At 41.2% G+C, this 19,704-nt stretch overlaps 1 protein-coding gene across 3 annotated transcripts in view; it reads right to left on the minus strand.

The window, feature by feature from the left end:
• LOC133660343 (glutamate receptor ionotropic, kainate 2) overlaps positions 1-19,704 on the minus strand; it is a 472,659-nt gene that overhangs the window by 123,340 nt on the left and 329,615 nt on the right. For all 3 annotated transcript variants that reach the window (XM_062063755.1, XM_062063754.1, XM_062063756.1), the window contains exon 9: positions 7,494-7,601. In XM_062063755.1, coding sequence (XP_061919739.1) covers positions 7,494-7,601 — 108 coding nt within the window. The remainder of the gene's footprint in view (positions 1-7,493; positions 7,602-19,704) is intronic.

Below are 19,704 nucleotides of genomic sequence, written 5' to 3' on the forward strand. Positions count from 1 at the left end.
ATATATACATACATACATTATTTATACGTATATACATATTGACCACAGTAACAAAGTAAAGTGAAGTAACAAAATAAATAGCTGTCCACAGTACCCGTGCAAATGGTGCACAGTGGTAAGTTTAATAAATAATAACAAAACAAAAATAAAACAAAAAAGGCATACTTTTCCATGATTGTATCTCTTTTGTTGTGTTAAATGACACCTGACTGGAGCACAATAGATAGTTAGACATGTTCGGGAACGCAACCGACGAATAATCCTAGATGTCACTCGACAAGTCTTTTTTTGATCAAGTTTATGAATCTATTCCATTGCATGGTTTGATCTAAACCCATTGCGCATACTCAGATAGTTAACACAGCCCAGCAATCTGGGTTTTGTTAACCACCATTTTTTTTCACCTTGACGTCTCTTCTTTTGCTTTAACTTTTTCTGTTCTGATTGCTGCGGTTGACTTTAAGGTGTAACCGTAATTACTGTCCATCCGGAAACAGCACCCAGTGAAGGATGGTGTACCAATATTGTTGTCCAGGTTGAAATCGGGAGACATTTGTGAGAATGGTGGCCTCGGGAGATTTTGGGGATTGTCACTGAAATGTGGGACTCTCCCGGGGGGAGGGTTGGCAAGTATGAATTAGAGCTGTCAATTGATTGCAACTTTTAATTGATATTGATCACAAAGTACCAATGATTGTCACACACACACTAGGTGTGGTGAAATTTGTCCTCTGCATTTGACCCATCCCCTTGATCACCCCCTGGGAGGTGAGGGGAGCAGTGGAATCATTTTTGGTGATTTAACCCCCAATTCCAACCCTTGATGCTGAGTGCCAAGCAGGGAGGTAATGGGTCCCATTTGTATAGTCTTTGGTATGACCCGGCCGGGGTTTGAACTCACAACCTACCGATCTCAGGGCGGACACTCTAACCACTTTAACTTTAACTTTAATTTCTCATAATTAGTTTGTGATTAATCGCGGTTAGTTTCTCTTTGACTTAAACATTTATTTTCCCATTATAATAATACAGGAGCAGATTGTCATGCTTTAATTAAATAGATGGCTGTTGTTTTATTGTATTGTATTATTGTGAATAATGCTGTATAAAAGACTGAATTTATATTATTCACTTGTGAATAATGCTGTATAATAGACTATTTATATTATTCACATGTGAATAATGCTGTATAATAGACTGTATTTATATTACTCTCATGTGAATAATGCTGTATAAAAGACTGTATTTATATTACTCTCGTGTGAATAATGCTGTATAAAAGACTGAATTTATATTATTCACTTGTGAATAATGCTGTATAATAGACTATTTATATTATTCACATGTGAATAATGCTGTATAATAAACTGTATTTATATTACTCTCATGTGAATAATGCTTTATAAAAGACTGTATTTATATTACTCTCGTATGAATAATGCTGTATAAAAGACTGAATTTATATTATTCACTTGTGAATAATGCTGTATAATAGACTATTTATATTATTCACATGTGAATAATGCTGTATAATAGACTGTATTTATATTATTCACATGTAAAAAAAATACCAAGTGTTTGTTTATTGTGAGCGAACTGTGGTGCTGAATTTCCCCCAGGAATCCATAAAGTAGTTTATATTCTATTATATTATATTTTTAGAACATTCTCAACAATACTTACCAGAGTACTGCATTTAAAGATCCTGAATGCCAAGCAGTGCATATGTTGGCCCTAGTAGTTCTAACACAAAACAAAGTCCAAAATAACAATTCCCTGTTTCAACCTCTCGTCAACCTATTGAAAATATCCAAAATCGCTAAAGTTGTTCACTGCATCCAAAAGGTCTAGATCATGGGTCTCCAGCTGAATTTACCTCAAGCCGCTGGAGGTAAAGTCTGGGTGAGGATGGGCCGCATCAAGTATTCACATCAGAGTCAGGTTTTTTAACTACATGACTAAATTGACAATTTCACTTGCCTAAAAGAAGTTGCTCTTTGATTTGGCTAACAGCAGCTATATTGACTTTATTAGATAGGAGATCACAAATCAACTTAACAGTCTGACTCATGGTGTCATAAAGAAATAACATTTTAATCATTACCCAGAAACATGTAGACAGGGATACTACTTTGTATTCGTGGAGGAGGCTAAACTGCTATGTCCACTCTGCACATGAGTTTTGCACAACTTTTTCAAAGAAAGTACTGCAAAGCATGAGCCGGTGTTTTGGCGAGACGTACTCTCCATTGGAATTCATGAATTATTATGAATTCAACGAAAGCAGAAATATAATTACACACATAATGAATTGTGAGTGAGTAAAAATGTTAAAGCTATATTTTGTTCATTATGTCATTTAATTTACATGTGCACAATTACATTTCTACATCCCATTAATTTATGCGCAGATGCAATGTGTGCATGAATTCCAATGGGGAGCACATCTCGCCAGGACAGGAGTGCTTCCAGTTTCCCAGCATGCTTTAAAGGGGTTCTTAATATTTTTGACCTCGGGGCCCGACATTTCTTCTACACAGGGCCCATTCAAATATTAATTTAAAAAAAATATATACTCTTGATTTTAATCGTATTCAATAATTATATGTAACCTACTTATAGTTGGGCAAATTATATGTAATCATGTGTAAAAAACACATTTATTATTTATTCAATGCATAAATATTAGGCTTAAGTCAGGCTGATTAGAATAATAAAGACTAATTAAATATACTGCATAAGAAGGGACTTGATAACTGACAAATAATACATTTAAACACAATTATGTTGTACGAAAATAAATCAACTAAATGAATAATGAATATGTTTCTTCTATCAATAAAACTAACGTGCAAATGAAAATACAGCTTAACCACTGTAGTCAAATTTTTGTGCTTAAGAAACTTATCCTTGACATAAACTCCAGATTTTCTCTTTGTTTGATATTGTCATTACTGCCACACATCGTGAAAAATTATATTACCACTGAGTACTGCTGCAGCCAATACGAACCAGATATTATTTGGTGGCCCTTGAGGGGGCGCTCGCGGCCAAACAATGTGACCCGGCCCTATGGTTAAGAAACACTGCTTCAGAGTTAAAGTAGTTGTTGTTTAATATTTTCCTTAGTGGTAGTAGTTACTGTATGTGTTTTGTTTTTCATTTTTAAAATTACATATAACTCTATTAAAGAGGGTCATATTATGATTTATATTTTTAAAACACTTAATTTTGTTTTATAAAACATGTAATGGTGGTTTCTTTGGTCAAAATGTGCATAGATTTTGCTGTAAAGACCTGTCTTCAAGCCAAATTTTGGCTTCCTTAAAAAAAAACGGTTTATTTTGAGAGGCGGAGTTTTTAGATGCAAATTAAGCTCTCTTTACCACGCCCCTTCACGCTGTCTAGCCCTTTGTCCGGCAACTTTGTTTACTGCAGTAGTTGTTTTGTTTTGGTAAGACATTGCCACATCTATCCAATTTTAACTTGACTTTACCACAAAACAACATCCTGGATGATATACCGAGACCAGCATCTCATTGTGGTTTGTTGTCGACTGAAAGAGGAGATTTCTGGTACAAAACGCTGGCTAAGGTTAAACTTCTACCGAGTCTTTATCTCTCCAATGCTAAATTCCGGACGAAAGCATGTGTATATTGACCATGAAATGAGTTTCTATTCTATATCATGTCGATACTTTTACTGCACTGCTGCTTCGAATTCTTGTAAACAATGGAGGTCTGTAGCTGTACAGCTAGCTATGCTACAGACTACATAATAGTTTGCGAGGTTCGAGAACGTGTTAAGGGATTACAAATCAAATCAACTTTATTTATAAGGCACATTTAAAATTTACCACAGGGGTAGCCAAAGTGCTGTACAATGGGCAGGTTAAAAGATAACAAGAGAAACGAGCAAGCACAACACAACACAAACAGTGCGCGATAAAAAAATAAATAAAAAAATAAATAAAACATAAAAACAGGTTCACAGCAGGTGCATTGTGGGACGCCACAGCAAGATGGAGATCACTCAGTGTTAAAAGCCATGGAATAAAAGTATGTTTTTAAGAGCGATTTAAAAACAGGAAGAGAGGAGGCCTGTCTAACACTCAGAGGTAAGTCGTTCCAGAGCTTGGGAGCAGCAGCGGCGAAAGCTCTGTCACCTCTAAGCTTCAGCCTTGTGTCAGGGACCGTCAATAGCAGCTGATCGGCTGATCTTAGGGATCGCGGGGGGTGGGACAGTAAGGCTGAAGGAGGTCGGAGAGATATGCTGGAGCGAGGTTGTTTAGACATTTAAAAACAAATAGTAGGAGTTTAAAATTGATTCGGTAACGCACAGGGAGCCAGTGAAGGGACGCTAGTATAGGGGTGATGTGCTCACGCCTGCGGATCTGTGTTAGCAGACGAGCTGCTGGCGGGCGACAGAGGCCTGGCTAATGCCTACGTACAGGGCATTGCAGTAGTCAAGACGAGTCGAGGATTAATTTCTCAAGATCATGTCCTGACAATATGAACTGGTCCATTGCCATACAAAGTATGCACTGATCCAATTAAAAGTAGTTTTTAGGAAAATCATTATTTATTTTGCCAGTGGACGGTGATGCTATTGAGTCACATTAGAGGGCTAAGTTAGCGACACAACAACTCAAACTAACATTGTATCATTCAAACATTTCTAACCTAGTTTATGAATGTTCTCATTCATCCAGGTCATTGTAATCTCAGGGCATTCAATTGATCACAATTGGACTGCTTGGTTTGTCTTGGAAGACGTTTCACCTTTCATCCAAGTAGCCTTCTCCAGTTTGTGCTCATAGACTTAGATTCCCTCAAATGCCTATGCTCTTTCTCTTTTGCCTGTGGGCTGGTAGGGTTCTGATAACGCCCAGTTTGTGTTCCAGTGGGTGTTGTGAGTCAAAAAGTAGGTATTGATCAGCAGTTGTGGGTTTTCGGTAAACCCCGACATGGAGACCTCTGTTTTCTCCAATGTGGACATCACAGTCCAAAAAAGGCAACTTACTGTCATGTGTGAACTTGATGTTTTTGTCCACTAACCTACTGTTATTACTTAACCGTTTAATTGCGGGCAGTCACCAAGCCCGCAATTAAAAGTGTTTTTTCATCTTTTTGTGAAGGTCTGTGGTTGAAACAGGGCTAATCTTAGCGCACTTGAAGCGACTTCCTCACAGTCCAAGGCACATTGCCACGGATCATAAAAGTTAAAAGTAAGGCACTTATTACTTCAGATGAGGCTGAAAGTTTGTGTAGTGACTTGTGCTGATTAAAACAAACAACAGAGCGTTTTCCTTCTTTGGGTTTCATCGTCGACATGATGTTTTAGCATGGCCGGATTTGCATACATTTAAATTGGCTGAGTCACGCAAGGATGTTTGGGTAAATGTCTGCCATACATTGATAATCCACTGATGTCACACTTGGACAAAATGTCACACGTGAACAAAATTCCAAACGGACCGTTTGGAGGAAGAAGGAAGGATTGTTTTATAAATATCTCCGCAATGCCTCTAAATAAAGTCAAATACTAATAAGGCAACAAGAGAAGTATCCCACACTTCTGTTTTGTGGTGTGGCCACCTGCCTTGACTCACATATGAACTTGAAGTGCCATCCCATTCCTGACCCACAGGGTTCAATATGATGTCGGTGCACCTTTTGCAGCTATTACAGCTTCAACTTTTCTGGGAAGGCTGTCCACAAGGTTGTGGAGTGTGTTTATAGGAATTTTCGACCATTCTTACCAAAAGCGCATTGGTGAGGTCACACACTGATGTTGGTCGAGAAGGCCTGGCTCTCAGTCTCTGTTCTAATTCATCCCAAAGGTGTTCTATCGGGTTCAGGTCAGTCAAGTTAATCCACACCAGACTCTGTCATCCATGTCTTTATGGCCCTTGCTTTGTGCACTGGTGCACAGTCATGTTGGAAGAGGAAGGGGCCCGCTCCAAACTGTTCCCACAAGGTTGGGAGCATGGAATTGTCCAAAAATGTTTTGGTATCCTGGAGCATTCAGTTATTTTCACTGCAACTAAGGGGCCAAGCCCAACTCCTGAAAAACAACCCCACACTATAATTCCTCTTCCACCAAATTTCACACTCGGCACAATGCAGTCTGAAATGTACCGTTCTCCTGGCAACCTCCAAACCCAGACTGGTCCATCAGATTGCCAGATGGAAAAGCATGATTCATCACTCCAGAGAGCGCGTCTCCACTGGACTCTTGAGCAGTGGAGACGTGCTTTACACCACCGCATCCGACACTCTGCATTGGACTTGGTGATGTATGGCTTAGATGCAGCTGCTCGGACATGGAAACCCATTCCATGAAGCTCTCTGCGTACTGTACGTGGGCTTTTTGGAAGGTGTCACAAAGTTTGGAGCTCTGTAGCAACTGACTGTGCAGAAAGTCTTTGCACTATGCGCTTAAGCATCCGCTGACCCCTCTCTGTCAGTTTATGTGGCCTACCACTTCGTGGCTGAGTTGCTGTTGTTCCCCTCTTACATTTTCTTATAATAAAGCCGACAGTTGACTTTGGTATATTTAATAGCGAGGAAATTTCACGACTGGATTTGTTGCACAGGTGGCATCCTATGACAGTTCCCTGCTGGAAATCACTGAGCTCCTGAGAGCGGCCCATTCTTGCACAAATGTTTGTAGAAACAGTCTCCATGCCTAAGTGCTTGATTGTATACACGTGTGGCCGGGCCAAGTGATTAGGACACCTGATTCCGATCATTTGGACGGGTGGCCAAATACTTTTGGCAATATAGTGTATTTGGCACTAAAACTTCCAATAGACAAAAGACACTTGTGAAATGCCACAAACTCATGAGACACACTTCTTTTTATTTGATTGATTCACGGCATCATAGAAAACCGTCATTTTCCAATGTCTGAATATTTGAATATTGCATTTGAATGCATTTTAAATTTGAAAATAAAAAGTGATGAGAAAAAACATTGTTAGTTAACTTCAGACTTGCTCAGTGTGTTATTCTTCAGCATGAAATGCCAGTTTTATCCTCATATTTATTCCTGGATGGCTGCATCCAATTTATTTTCATTTTGCAGTAGATAGCTCTCATTGAGGCGTCGGGGTTTCGTCATAAATCTCCCGGCAACCGGGGAGGGAGGGTAGTAAAGTAAATACACGGCCTTATTGTTGCTGTTTTGATAGCCAACATATAACTTCCTGAACTTTGGAAACATTGATTTGAGTATTCTGTTTAGTTCTATACGAGATATGATGGTATCAGCTTTTTTTTTCCACCAACTCCTGAGTAAAATGCAAAAAAGGGGAACACACTGATCCATCTCGTCTGGTTTAGTTGCCAAAGTAAATGTGCCAATTGAATGAGCACACACAAGAGGAAGAAGACATGACAATTCAGCAGGATTTTACCACTCACACATCCGGTCCTCACATGTTAAATATTTTAATGCGTATTTATGAATGCACACATAAAGTAGGTTACCTTCTCGAGCCCGTCTTCCTTCAGGCTGACGACGTCGAGGTCAAAGTCTGTCCTCAAGCCGTTACTCTGGTTGAAAGTTATCCTCCCAGTCAGGCCATCCCAGTGGGCCTATAGAGAAAAACATACAACACGACACATATTAAGTAAGTAAGTACTTTTTATTGTGTGAATGCTCCAAATATGGTTTTCTACACCAAAATTCATTTATCTATTAAACTTCTTCTTCTTCAGATTTTGGCTCGTTCTACCATCCGCATGTTTCATCCGATTAAAAACGTTCCAACTTCAAACTGTTCAGCCTATTCGGGAATCGCGGGCTTTCCCTTGACAAATTCCCCAAATTCCCAGATTTTCCAAAATTTCAGGTTTTCTTGGCGCATTTTTACCATTCAAAATGAATTGCCCATTTTTCAAACTTCCACCATTTCCACATTTTTCAACCGATTCAAACCATTCTACCTTCAACACATTCCACCATCCTGGAAAATTTAAACTACGCTTTTTTTGAAGTTAAAAAAAATTCCAGGATTTTCCGGAATTCCTGGTTTTCCAAAGCCCTATTTCCATCCTTTTTTCTGGCGACTACTCCGTCCACATTTTATAACTCATTTCAATTGTTCCACTGTCAAAACATTCCTCTTAATCAGGACAAAAAACAAAGTTGTTTTATGAACTGGAAAAATTCCAGGTTTTCCCGAAATTCCAGGAATTCTGTAATACCATTTCTCATCCATCCATCCATTTTCTACCGCTTATTCCCTTCGGGGTCGCGGGGGGTTGCTGTAACCTATCTCAGCTACAATCGGGCGGAAGGCGGGGTACACCCTGGACAAGTCGCCACCTCATCACAGGGCCAACACAGATAGACAGACAACATTCACACTCACATTCACACACTAGGGCCAATTTAGTGTTGCCAATCAACCTATCCCCAGGTGCATGTCTTTGGAGGTGGGAGGAAGCCGGAGTACCCGGAGGGAACCCACGCAGTCACGGGGAGAACATGCAAACTCCACACAGAAAGATCCCGAGGCCGGGATTGAACTCACGACTACTCAGGACCTTCGTATTGTGAGGCAGACGCACTAACCACTCTGCCACCGTGCTGCCTTACCATTTCTCAATTTAAAGTTAAAAGTTAAAGTACTAGTGATTGTCACACACACACTAGGTGTGGTGATATTATCCTCTGTATTTGACCCATCACCCCCTGGGAAGTGAGGGGAGCAGTGAGCAGCAGCGGTGGCTGCGCCCAGGAATAATTTTTGGTGATTTAACCCCCAATCCCAACCCTTGATGCTGAGTGCCAAGCAGGGAGGTAATGGGTCCCATTTTTATAGTCTTTGGTATGACTCGGCTGGGGTTTTTCTTAACCGATTTGAAAAATGTCAACACCAACCATTTCAACTCATTCAGAACATTCAAGTTTGTTTTACCATTTTCAAAAAAATTGCAGCTTTTCCCGAAATTCCCAAATGTTTTGAAATCAATGGAACATTCTTTAAAGTTCCACAACTCCCACATTTTACATCTGATTCAAACTGTTCCAACTCCAAAATATTCAGCCTGTTTGGGAATTGTGTGCTCTTTTTCAACAATTCTTAAAAAAGTCCAGGATTTCAGTTTAACTTCAGCATTAGCGCATTCACACGCAATTCCTTCAGGAATTGCCTGATCTAGTATATAACGCGCTTTTCACAGATGAAATCAAAAAGCGCTGTACGAAACATAGGTGAAGTAAAACAACAATTCAATAAAAACAACAAAAATTATACAAAGTGGATTAAAATTGATAGTTAAAAGGTGCATTAACTAAAAGCTTGACTAAAAATAGAAGTTTTCAAATGTTTCTTAAAAGTTTCAACACAGTCAAGATCACGGAGGGACTGGTGCAAGTTCTTCCAGAGTCTGGGAGCTATAGCCTGGAATGCCAGGTCTCCACGGGTTTTAAAACGAGTTTTGTGGATCTTTAGAAGACCCTGCGCCCTGAAAAGTAGGGGCATAGCAAGTCAGTGATGTACTGAAGGGCCCCACCATGCAATGCACGGAATGTCAGGACTCAAATCTTAAACTCAATGCAAAATTTAACTGGAAGCCAATGAAGACTGGATACAATGGGGGTAATATGGGCTGTTCTGGGTGCACCGGTCTAAAGTCTGGCAGCCGCATACAGTCTGAAGTCTCTTTAGCGTTGACTTGTGGAAAAGAGTGAAGAGAGAATTGCAGTAGTCAATACGAGATTAAATAATCCGAATCAGAATAGTTTTATTGCCATTGTTTGAGAACGGGTTCACAAACTAGGAATTTTTCTTGGTGCATACGTGCGACATAAAACACATATAACACATATTTGGTATAAAAAGAGCTGTGACTGAGCTATCAGATAGACTTAGAAGGGATTCAAGGAATTCAAGGAGCTACTGTTAGGAGTTATTGTTCATTTGCCTGATGGCCGAGGGGAAAAAACTGTTCAGGTGGCGGGAGGTGTGGGTCTGGATGGAGCGTAGTCTCCTGCCTGAGGGGAGAGGGGAGAATAGTGTGTGTCCAGGGTGAGAAGAGTCAGCTGTGATCCGACCCACACGCCTCCTGGTCCTGGAGGAGAACAAGTCCTGGAGGGATGGGAGCTTGCAGCCAATCACCTTCTCCGCAGCACGTACGATGCGTTGCAGTCTATTCTTATCCTGGACTGTGGCGCCGGGGAACCACACTGTGATGGAGGAGGTCAGGATGGACTCTATGATGGCTGAGTAAAACTGCACCAGCATAATAAACACGTGAATGATCATTTCGAGATCTAATTTTGACGACAAATTTCTCACTTTAGAAATATTTCTGAGATGATAAAAACAGTTTTTGGTCAGTTGACGACAGTGACCCTCCAAAGACATGGACTGATCAAACACAACCCCAAGGTTTCTGAGACTGCTTATAACAGATGCACCCAGAGCACCAAGGGAGTTCTTGATCAGGGGGATCTTTTTATCGGGAGCAATTATCAGAGTTTCCGTTTTGTTAGAATTTATCTGGAGGAAATTTGAGGACAAGCACTTTTTAATACAGGATATTATATTAAAATTGGTAGGACAGGATATAATTTAAAATGTTTTAATGCGACTTTGGTAAGCTATGAAGCCGCACTGCTTGATGGATTGTGGGCGCATTAAACATACAAATATTATTATGGTGTGTGTGTATAAGGTAAGACATATCCGGCATTTTGTTTTGCAATATTATGCAAAAGTATCTTCTCTTACCTTCTGGTACCTGCTGATCTGTATTTGGGATCTGCATAAATCCTGAAAAGTTGCGCGTGTCTGCCTTCATAGTTCGTGGTGACAGCGTAGTCGATAAGCTTCTTCTTTTTCTCTATCTTCTTGTTATGGGACATTCATCCTCCGCTGTTGTCATTTCTAATATAAAGTAGTGCAAAGTTCTTACTTATATCTGTCAGTAAACTCGCCATGAAAGCGCTAAAACATACCGGTGTAGTGAGTTTACATTATTCACCCAAGAACTTTAGTTATTAGAGAGTTCTGTTTTTTCACGGGACACATTTCCGGTGTTGTTGTTGTTTCCGGATGAGGAGACGCTGCTCCGTTATTGATTTAAATAAAGTCTGAATGTCATTAAAACAGTTAGCTGCATCTTTTGACACGTTTTCCACCCCCGTTCTTGCACGCTACACCGCTACAACAAAGATGACGGGGAGAAGACGCTGCCAAAGGTGAGCCACGTAAATAAGACCGCCCACAAAACGGCGCATCTGAAAGGGACTGTCAGAAAGCGGCTTGAAGATGATCTGTAAAACGTAATCTATGCAACATTTTGACCAAAGAAACACCATTATGTCAGAGTTTGTAGGTGACGAACCCCAAGATGCAGAGACGGCAGGCATTGAACAGGAAAACATGATTTAATTAAACACTATAGCAGAAAAACAAACAAAAGGGTACAAACAAAAGGCGCGCACAAGGCGGAGAACAAACTTGGCTATGAACTTAAATAGCACAAAGGCTAACTGTCGACAAGAAACAAAAACACTTACTGTGACACGAAGGAACTATGACATGAGCGGAGTGAACAAAAGTAAGACAAGTATTGTGACAGGTAGAAGCTACAACGATCTACACGACAGGTAGGAATGACAATAATCCAGCCCCGACTGGAGGGGAAGGCAGGTTCAAATAGCATCTGGCTGATTGACACCAGGTGTGGCCCGGTGCCAATCAGCCACAGCTGAAGGGAAAAAGCACTCAGGGATACAAGCAGGAAATGAAGACAAAATAAAAGCACTGACAGGAAACTAAGACAAACGCAACCAAACTGTCAGGGGCAACCCTGACACATTACATGTTATGTAGACCAGTGATTTTCAACCACTGTGCCGCGGCACACTAGTGTGCCGTGAGATATTGTCTGGTGTGCCGTGGGAAATTATGCAACTTCACCTAATTGGTCCAAAAAATATTTTTTGCAAATCAATAATCATATTAATGTGCCGTTGTCTAGTGCCTGTGCTGTGTAGAGCTTGGCAGGGTAATCTTGTAATACTCCATACCAGTAGGTGGCAGCAGGTAGTTCATTGCTTTGTAGAAGTCGGAACGCGTCGAGGATGGTTTGTCGTGATCCCAATATGCAGAGCACAGCGGGAGACAGACAGCGTGCAGGTAAAAAGGTATGTAACGCTTCAACCAAAAAATAAGTCCCGCTAGGAAAAGGCACTGAAGCATAGGAATGGCTATGTAAAACAAAAGTAAAACTGAACCGGTCACAAAGTCAACAAACACAGAATGCTGGATGACAGCAAAAACTTACAGCGTGTGGAGCAAAGACGACGTCCACAAAGCACATCCCGTACATGACATGACAATCAACAATGTCCCCACAAAGAAGGATAGCGTACGCACAACTTAAAGAGTCTTGATTGCGAAAACAAAGCAGGTGCGGGCAATAGCACTCAAAGGAAGGCGTGAAGCTGCTACAGGAGAACACCAACAAAACAGGAAGGGTCACCAAAATAACAGCGCAAGACAGGAACTGAAGCACGACACACAGGAAACAACAACAAACTCAAAATAAGGCACGACAACCTGGTGGAGTTTCATTGTTTAACCTTTTCTGCTGGTGGTGTGCCTCCGTATTTTTTTTATGAAAAAAATGTGCCTTGGCTCAAAAAAGGTTGAAAACCACTGATGTAGACCACAAGGAAGTGTTTCCAATTTTGAAAATAAATAAATAATAATGACTATTTTAATGCGGCCTATAATCCGGTGCGCCTTATATATGAAAACGGATTAAAAAAAATAGACCATTCATCTGCAGTGCGCCTTATAGTCCGGTGCGCCCTATGGTCTGGAAAATACTGTAACCAAAAAAGTGGAAAAATTATACAGGATGTCACTTTACCAAGTGATGATAATGCACCTTGTTTTACTGTTTGCCGTTTACTCTTTGCTATGATAGACATTGGTTAGCATGGTGAGTATGATTATTGAATATTGTTACTGTAGCAAGCGTCCACTGCTGTCCCCGATACAGGGGAGGGGGCACTTTGGGCGTAAGAGGTAAATGTTGTCTGACAATGCGCCAGTGATTAAATACGTTGTAGAACACGGCGCACATGTAGGTCAATACTGTCATTGGAATTTATGTTTCCAGACTCTCTGTTTCAAGGCGGGACAAGTGCATGTCAGTGAAGCTGAACACCGGTTCACCGGGCAGGTGTGCGAGATGAGCATAACGGTGACATCTTCGCATAATTGCACCCTCCTCTTGTCACTTCTGCCTGTCATATTTCTCTCGGCGCTCCAGCTTTCTGCTCGCTAAATGGAGCAAACCATCAAATGTCCCTTGTCCCAATTGATGGCCCTGCCTGCTGCACGCATAGACTCATGGAACTTGCCTTCTGATACAGGCACTTACTGTAACTGTGCCTGTCTCCCATCCATCTCTGTTAAATATGTAGTATGTGCATACACCTAGCACAGGGGTCGGCAACCCAAAATGTTGAAAGAGCCATATTGGACCAAAAATACAAAAACAAATCTGTCTGGAGCCGCAAAAAATTAAAAGCCATATTACATGTGTCATGAGATATACATTTAATTAAGAGGACTTAAAGGAAACTAAATGAGCTCAAATATAGCTACAAATGAGGCATAATGCTGCAATATGTACATATCGCTAGCCTAAATAGCATGTTAGCATCGATTAGCTTGCAGTCATGCAGTGACCAAATATGTCTGATTAGCATTCCACACAAGTCAATAACATCAACAAAACTCACCTTTGTGCACTCACGCACAACGTTAAAAGTGTGGTGGACAAAATGAGACAGAAAAAGTGGCATAAAACACGTCCTAGAAAGTCGGAGAAAGTTATACATGCAAACAAACTATACGGTGAGTTCAAGGACCGCCAAAATAAGTAGGACAAAACGGCGCTCGCCAAATACTCGAATCAGTGAAGCATGTTTAATATAAACAGTGTGCTTTACAACAATTAGGGAGGTGTGTGTCATGTTTGTCCTCATACAGAAACCATACTAAAACAAAAAAATAGATTTTTTTTCCCCTCATCTTTTTCCATTCTTCATACATTTTTGAAAAATCTCCAGAGAGCCACTAGGGCGGCGCTAAAGAGCCGCATGCGGCTCTAGAGCCGCGGGTTGCCGACCCCCGACCTAGCAGGTACGCGTCGTGTTAGTTCTCTATCCATGTTTGTGTTTCTCAAATGGGAAGAGGTGGGGGGATTTGATACCAGGGGCCAAAGCACAGGGCGTGCCCTAGCTTTTTGTAAAGTTTTAAGATTTTTTTTACTGCTTTTTTTTAAATATGTACCATATTTTCTGGACTATATAAAGTTAAAGTCTCAACGATTGTCACACACACACACACACACACACTGGGTGTGGTGAGATGTCCTCTGCATTTGACCCATCCCCATGTTCTCCCCCTGGGAGGTGAGGGGAGCAGTGAGCAGCAGCGTGCGCCACGCTCAGGAATCATTTGCTGATTTAACCCCCAATTCCAACCCTTATATATAAACCGCACTCACTAAATTTCATTTATTAGCCGCACCGGACTGTAAGCAGCAGATATATGCCGGTACATTGTGAAAAGACATATTTACATTGAAAGATTTTGTAAATGTTTACTTACTTACAGATGTCCGATAATGGCTTTTTTGCCGATATTCCGATATTGTCCAACTCTTAATTACAGATTCCGATATCAACCGATACCGATATATACAGTCGTGGAATTAACACATTATTATGCCTAATTTAGTTGTGATGCCCCGCTGGATGCATTAAACAATGTAACAAGGTTTTCCAAAATAAATCAACTCAAGTTATGGAAAAAAAATGCCAACATGGCACTGCCATATTTATTATTGAAGTCACAAAGTGCATTATTTTTTTTAACATGCCTCAAAACAGCAGCTGGAAATTTGGGACATGCTCTCCCTGAGAGAGCATGAGGAGGTTGAGGTGGGCGGGGTTGAGGTGTGTGCGTGTGGGGGTGGAGGGTAGGGTAGCGTCCCGGAAGAGTTAGTGGTGCAAGGGGTTCTGGGTATTTGTTCTGTTGTGTTTATGTTGTGTTACGGTGCGGATGTTCTCCCGAAATGTGTTTGTCATTCTTGTTTGGTGTGGGTTCACAGTGTGGCGCATATTTGTAACAGTGTTAAAGTTGTTTATACCGTCACACTTGACCTGTATGGCTGTTGATCAAGTATGCCTTGCATTCACTTGTGTGTGTGAAAAGCCGTAGATATCATGTGATTGGACCGGCACGCAAAGGCAGTGCCTTTAAGGTTTATTGGTGCTCTGTACTTCTCCCTACGTCCGTGTACCACTACGTACAGCAGCGTTTTAAAAAGTCATACATTTTTCTTTATGTAACCAATACCGATAATTTCCAAACCGATACCGATAATTTCCGATATTACATTTTAAAGCATTTATCGGCCGATATTATCGGACATCTTTACTTACATACTTGAATTGTTTCCATTTGTTACGGCAGTAAAACGGCTGATCAAACAAAAGTCATCGAAGACTATATTCGTCATGAGATGAATAAGATTGTATCCTTTTTTAATAAAGTTAAAGATGTTTATCAGGATTCCTCCTCCTTGTACTTAGAAACCTAAGCTGGTTAAGGTTATCCAGGGTATATCCCACCTAACCTTATCCGTGTCCACACACACACACAATGCCACCGTTTAAGGCCCCGTGCTCCCTGCGTCCGCTTGCGCGAAAAAAAATGTGCGCGTCATAGTCCCTTCTGACCTGGAAGTGTATTCTTACCCTGTGTTTCAATGTAGACTATTGCCACATTTCTTTTAACAGTAAACCTTGCTTGCTTCACCATCAGCAGCTGTTAGACTATTGTAGTGAATCACACCTGAGCCATCATAAATTAATCAAATCTTTAATGGCATACTTGCCAACCCTCCCGATTTTCCCGGGAGACTCCCGAATTTCAGTGCCCCTCCCGAAAATCTCCCGGGGCAACCATTCTCCCGAATTTCTCCCGATTTCCACCCGGACAACACCGCCATTCAAACAGCGTGCTGACCCAGTCACATAGTATATGCGTTTTTTACACACAAATGAGTGACTGCAAGGCAAACTTTGTCAACAGCCATACAGGTCACACTGAGGGTGTCCGTGTAAACAACTTTAACACTGTTACAAATATGCGCCACAATGTGAACCCACACCAAACAAGAATGACAAACACATTTCAGGAGAACATCCGCACCGTAACACAACATAAACACAACAGAACAAATACCCAGAACCCCTTGCAGCACTAACTCTTCCGGGACGCTACAATATACACCCCCTGCTACCACTAAACCCCGCCCCCCCTAACCCCGCCCACCTCAACCCCCGCCCCCCATCTCCCGAATTCGGAGGTCTCAAGGTTGGCAAGTATGTTTAATGGACGTGTGAAAGTAAACAATGTGATAAAGAACATTTTACAACAATCGATCTAGGGATCTAGAGATCTGGTCAAGACACTGTGCTTGTAGGCTGAAATTGGAGGTAGTACTTGACGGCCGCAACCACTTCATAGCTTCACAATAGTTATGTAGTACAAAACTAGATGTTGAGTAATCGCTCGACATACATGGCGGACAATAACTGATCCAGTCTGCTTTGCCAGTCCAAATGCATTCGTTGTTTTCCGTAGTTTTCCCTCGTCCACGGGAGCCCGCATTCTCGTTGTCTCCCCTTCGACAAATGGACAAAGTTTTTCGCTAAGTAGAATCACAGCTGACCTGGACATTCGAAAGTTCTTTTGCCATTCCTCTGGCACAACACACTCGGTTACAAACATATCCCACCAGGCTGCCGTTCTTCCAGGCCTTATCCAAAACCGTCGCTCAACATTGCTATGTTGCCGTCTGAGATGTGTTGTATCCCAAATAGCTGCAATCGCGCGTTTCCTTTCCACAAGCGTCTGTACATGTAGAAGAAGGAGAAACACGGGCATGTCTGGATGACTCGCCTCCATCTTTTCATTGTTTACCTCCGAGTTACAAAACCTCTTGTTATGAAGCTGGCTGTGGCGCGTTCTTTCTGACGTCACTTCCTCTCAGAACTCAGTTTGTAAACAATTGGTGAGTCCATACAAAGCTAAGAGATTCGACACGGCGCACTTACCCGTGTAAAAAATTATCCAAGGAGGGGAACCTTAAACGATGGTTTAGTGTGGCTGACACTGGGCTTAGGCGAAACAATTATCCGTTTAACTAATTATCTGGCTTAATGTAGACAGGGCCTTAAACTCTTTGAGTTTGAACAGTTTCTTTTTCTTGATTTTCATTTAAGTACATTGTTTGATTTCTTTGCTTAATCCATTCCATAATTTAGCCCTTAGCAAATACAAATCCATGTGTTAGTTGCATCTTTGTATAAGCCGCAAGGTTTAAAGCTTGGGGAAAAAAAAAATAGCGGCTTATAGTCGGGAAAATACGATAATTTTCAATTTTTTTAAAAGATGTCACGAATGTTTATCTAAAATAATCAAATCAAATCAAACAATGTGGAAGATTACATACACCTCTCTATCAAACATGCAAAAAGGCTCGTTCCAACCTTCATAGCCAAACCTGGTTTTAAACACTTCACTCAACACGGACGTCATAACATCATTGAAGCCAAGATTTAAGCATTCACTCACAGCGCCAACATTCTGGAACAAGGATGAGGTGATAGAAGAAAGGTAAAATATAATAAATCTATCTGTGGCAGCATAGGAGAAAGTTATGGACAAGTTTCACTTTTGCATCCCTTTGCCCATAACTGGAGTGTTCAAAGACCCTAGATTAAAGTTACAAACAGAGCTGGCGTCGATAGTTTTTCAAGACAGGGGGAGATTTAACTCCCAGGGGATGCACTACTAATAACATTATCATAATAATGATGATGTAATATCCACTCATCATGATAATCCTATATGTAACAGATAATCATTATAATCTGAAGTAAAAGAACAAGTGAATAATGTCAAGTTATATGATTATTTAAATTTATACTCTGGCGACTTTGAATTTAATTTGTTGACACTATTTTGTAAGAAAAAACTTTTTTTTTTCTTTAAGGGGTATTTCTAGATACACTATATTGAAAAATGCATTTGGCCACCTGCCTTGACTCACATATGAACTTGAAGTGCCATCCCATTCCTAACCCATAGGGTTCAATATGATGTTGGTCCACCTTTTGCAGCTATTCAACTCTTCTGGGAAGGCTGTCCACAAGGTCGCGGAGTGTGTTTATAGGAATTTTCCACCATTCTTCCAAAAGCGCATTGGTGAGGTCACACACTGATATTGGTCGAGAAGGCCTGGCTCTCAGTCTCCGTTCTAATTCATCCCAAAGGTGTTCTATCGAGTTCAGGTCAGGACTCTGTGCAGGCCAGACAAGTCCATCCACACCAGACTCTGTCATCCATGTCTTTATGGACATTGCTTTGTGCACTGGTGCACAGTCATGTTGGAAGAGGAAGGGGCCCGCTCCAAACTGTTCTCACAAGGTTGGGAGCATGGAATTGTCCAAAATGTTTTGGTAACACGGAGCATTCAAAGTTCCTTTCACTGGAACTAAGGGGCCAAGCCCAACTCCTGGAAAAACAACCCCACACCATAATTCCTCCTCCACCAAATTTCACACTCGGCACAATGCAGTCTGAAATGTACCGTTTTCCTGGAAACGTCCAAACCCAGACTCGTTCATCAGATTGCCAGTTGGAAAAGCGTGGTTCATCACTCCAGAGAAGGCGTCTCCACTGCTCTAAAGTCCAGTGGCAACGTGCTTTACACCACTGCATCCGACAGTCTGCATTGGACTTGGTGATGTATGGCTTAGATGCAGCTGCCCGACCATGGAAACCCACTCCATGAAGCTCTCTGCGTACTGTGCGTGGGCTAATTGGAAGGTCACATGAAGTTTGGAGCTCTGTAGCAAGTGACTGTGCAGAAAGTCTTTGCACTATGCGCTTCACCATCCGCTGACCCCTCTCTGTCAGTTTACATGGCCTACCACTTGGTGGCTGACTTGCTGTTGTTCCCAAACTCTTCCATTTCCTTATAATAAAGCCGACACTTGACATTGGAATATTTAGGAGCGAGGAAATTTCACGACTGGATTTGTTGCACAGGTGGCTTCCTATGACAGTTCCACGCTGGAAATCACTGAGAGCGGCCCATTCTTTCACAAATGTTTGTAGAAACAGTTTCCATGCCTAAGTGCTTGATTTTATACACCTGTGGCAAGTGATTAGGACACCTGATTCTGACCATTTGGATGGGTGGCCAAATACTTTTGGCAATATAGTGTATGTTGGAGCCATGCTGGTGTGTATGAAATGTGTACTCGCGTTGAATAACTATTGAGGAGGCACAAGCTAAGTCCCGACATTCTGGATGCTTTCCATGTCAGTCTGTGTGTGGGGATATTTATAGGAATGCGTCATGGAACCATGACTAAAAGCATTTGAAGAATTAACTCAATTAATTATTTCCTCCATCCTAATTTTAGCTTATCTTTAAAAGCATCTATGACTTTAAAGCTGCAGCTGTAGAAAGCTTTGGGTTACAGAAAAAATGTGTACGGAGTGTGAAATGATGTTCTTACAAATACACATGTAAATGGTATACTTAATTATCAGTATTTTGTAAGTATTTACTTAAATAA

This window comes from Entelurus aequoreus, linkage group LG11 (genome assembly GCF_033978785.1).
Source record: "Entelurus aequoreus isolate RoL-2023_Sb linkage group LG11, RoL_Eaeq_v1.1, whole genome shotgun sequence".
NCBI classification, from domain to species: Eukaryota; Metazoa; Chordata; class Actinopteri; order Syngnathiformes; family Syngnathidae; genus Entelurus; species Entelurus aequoreus.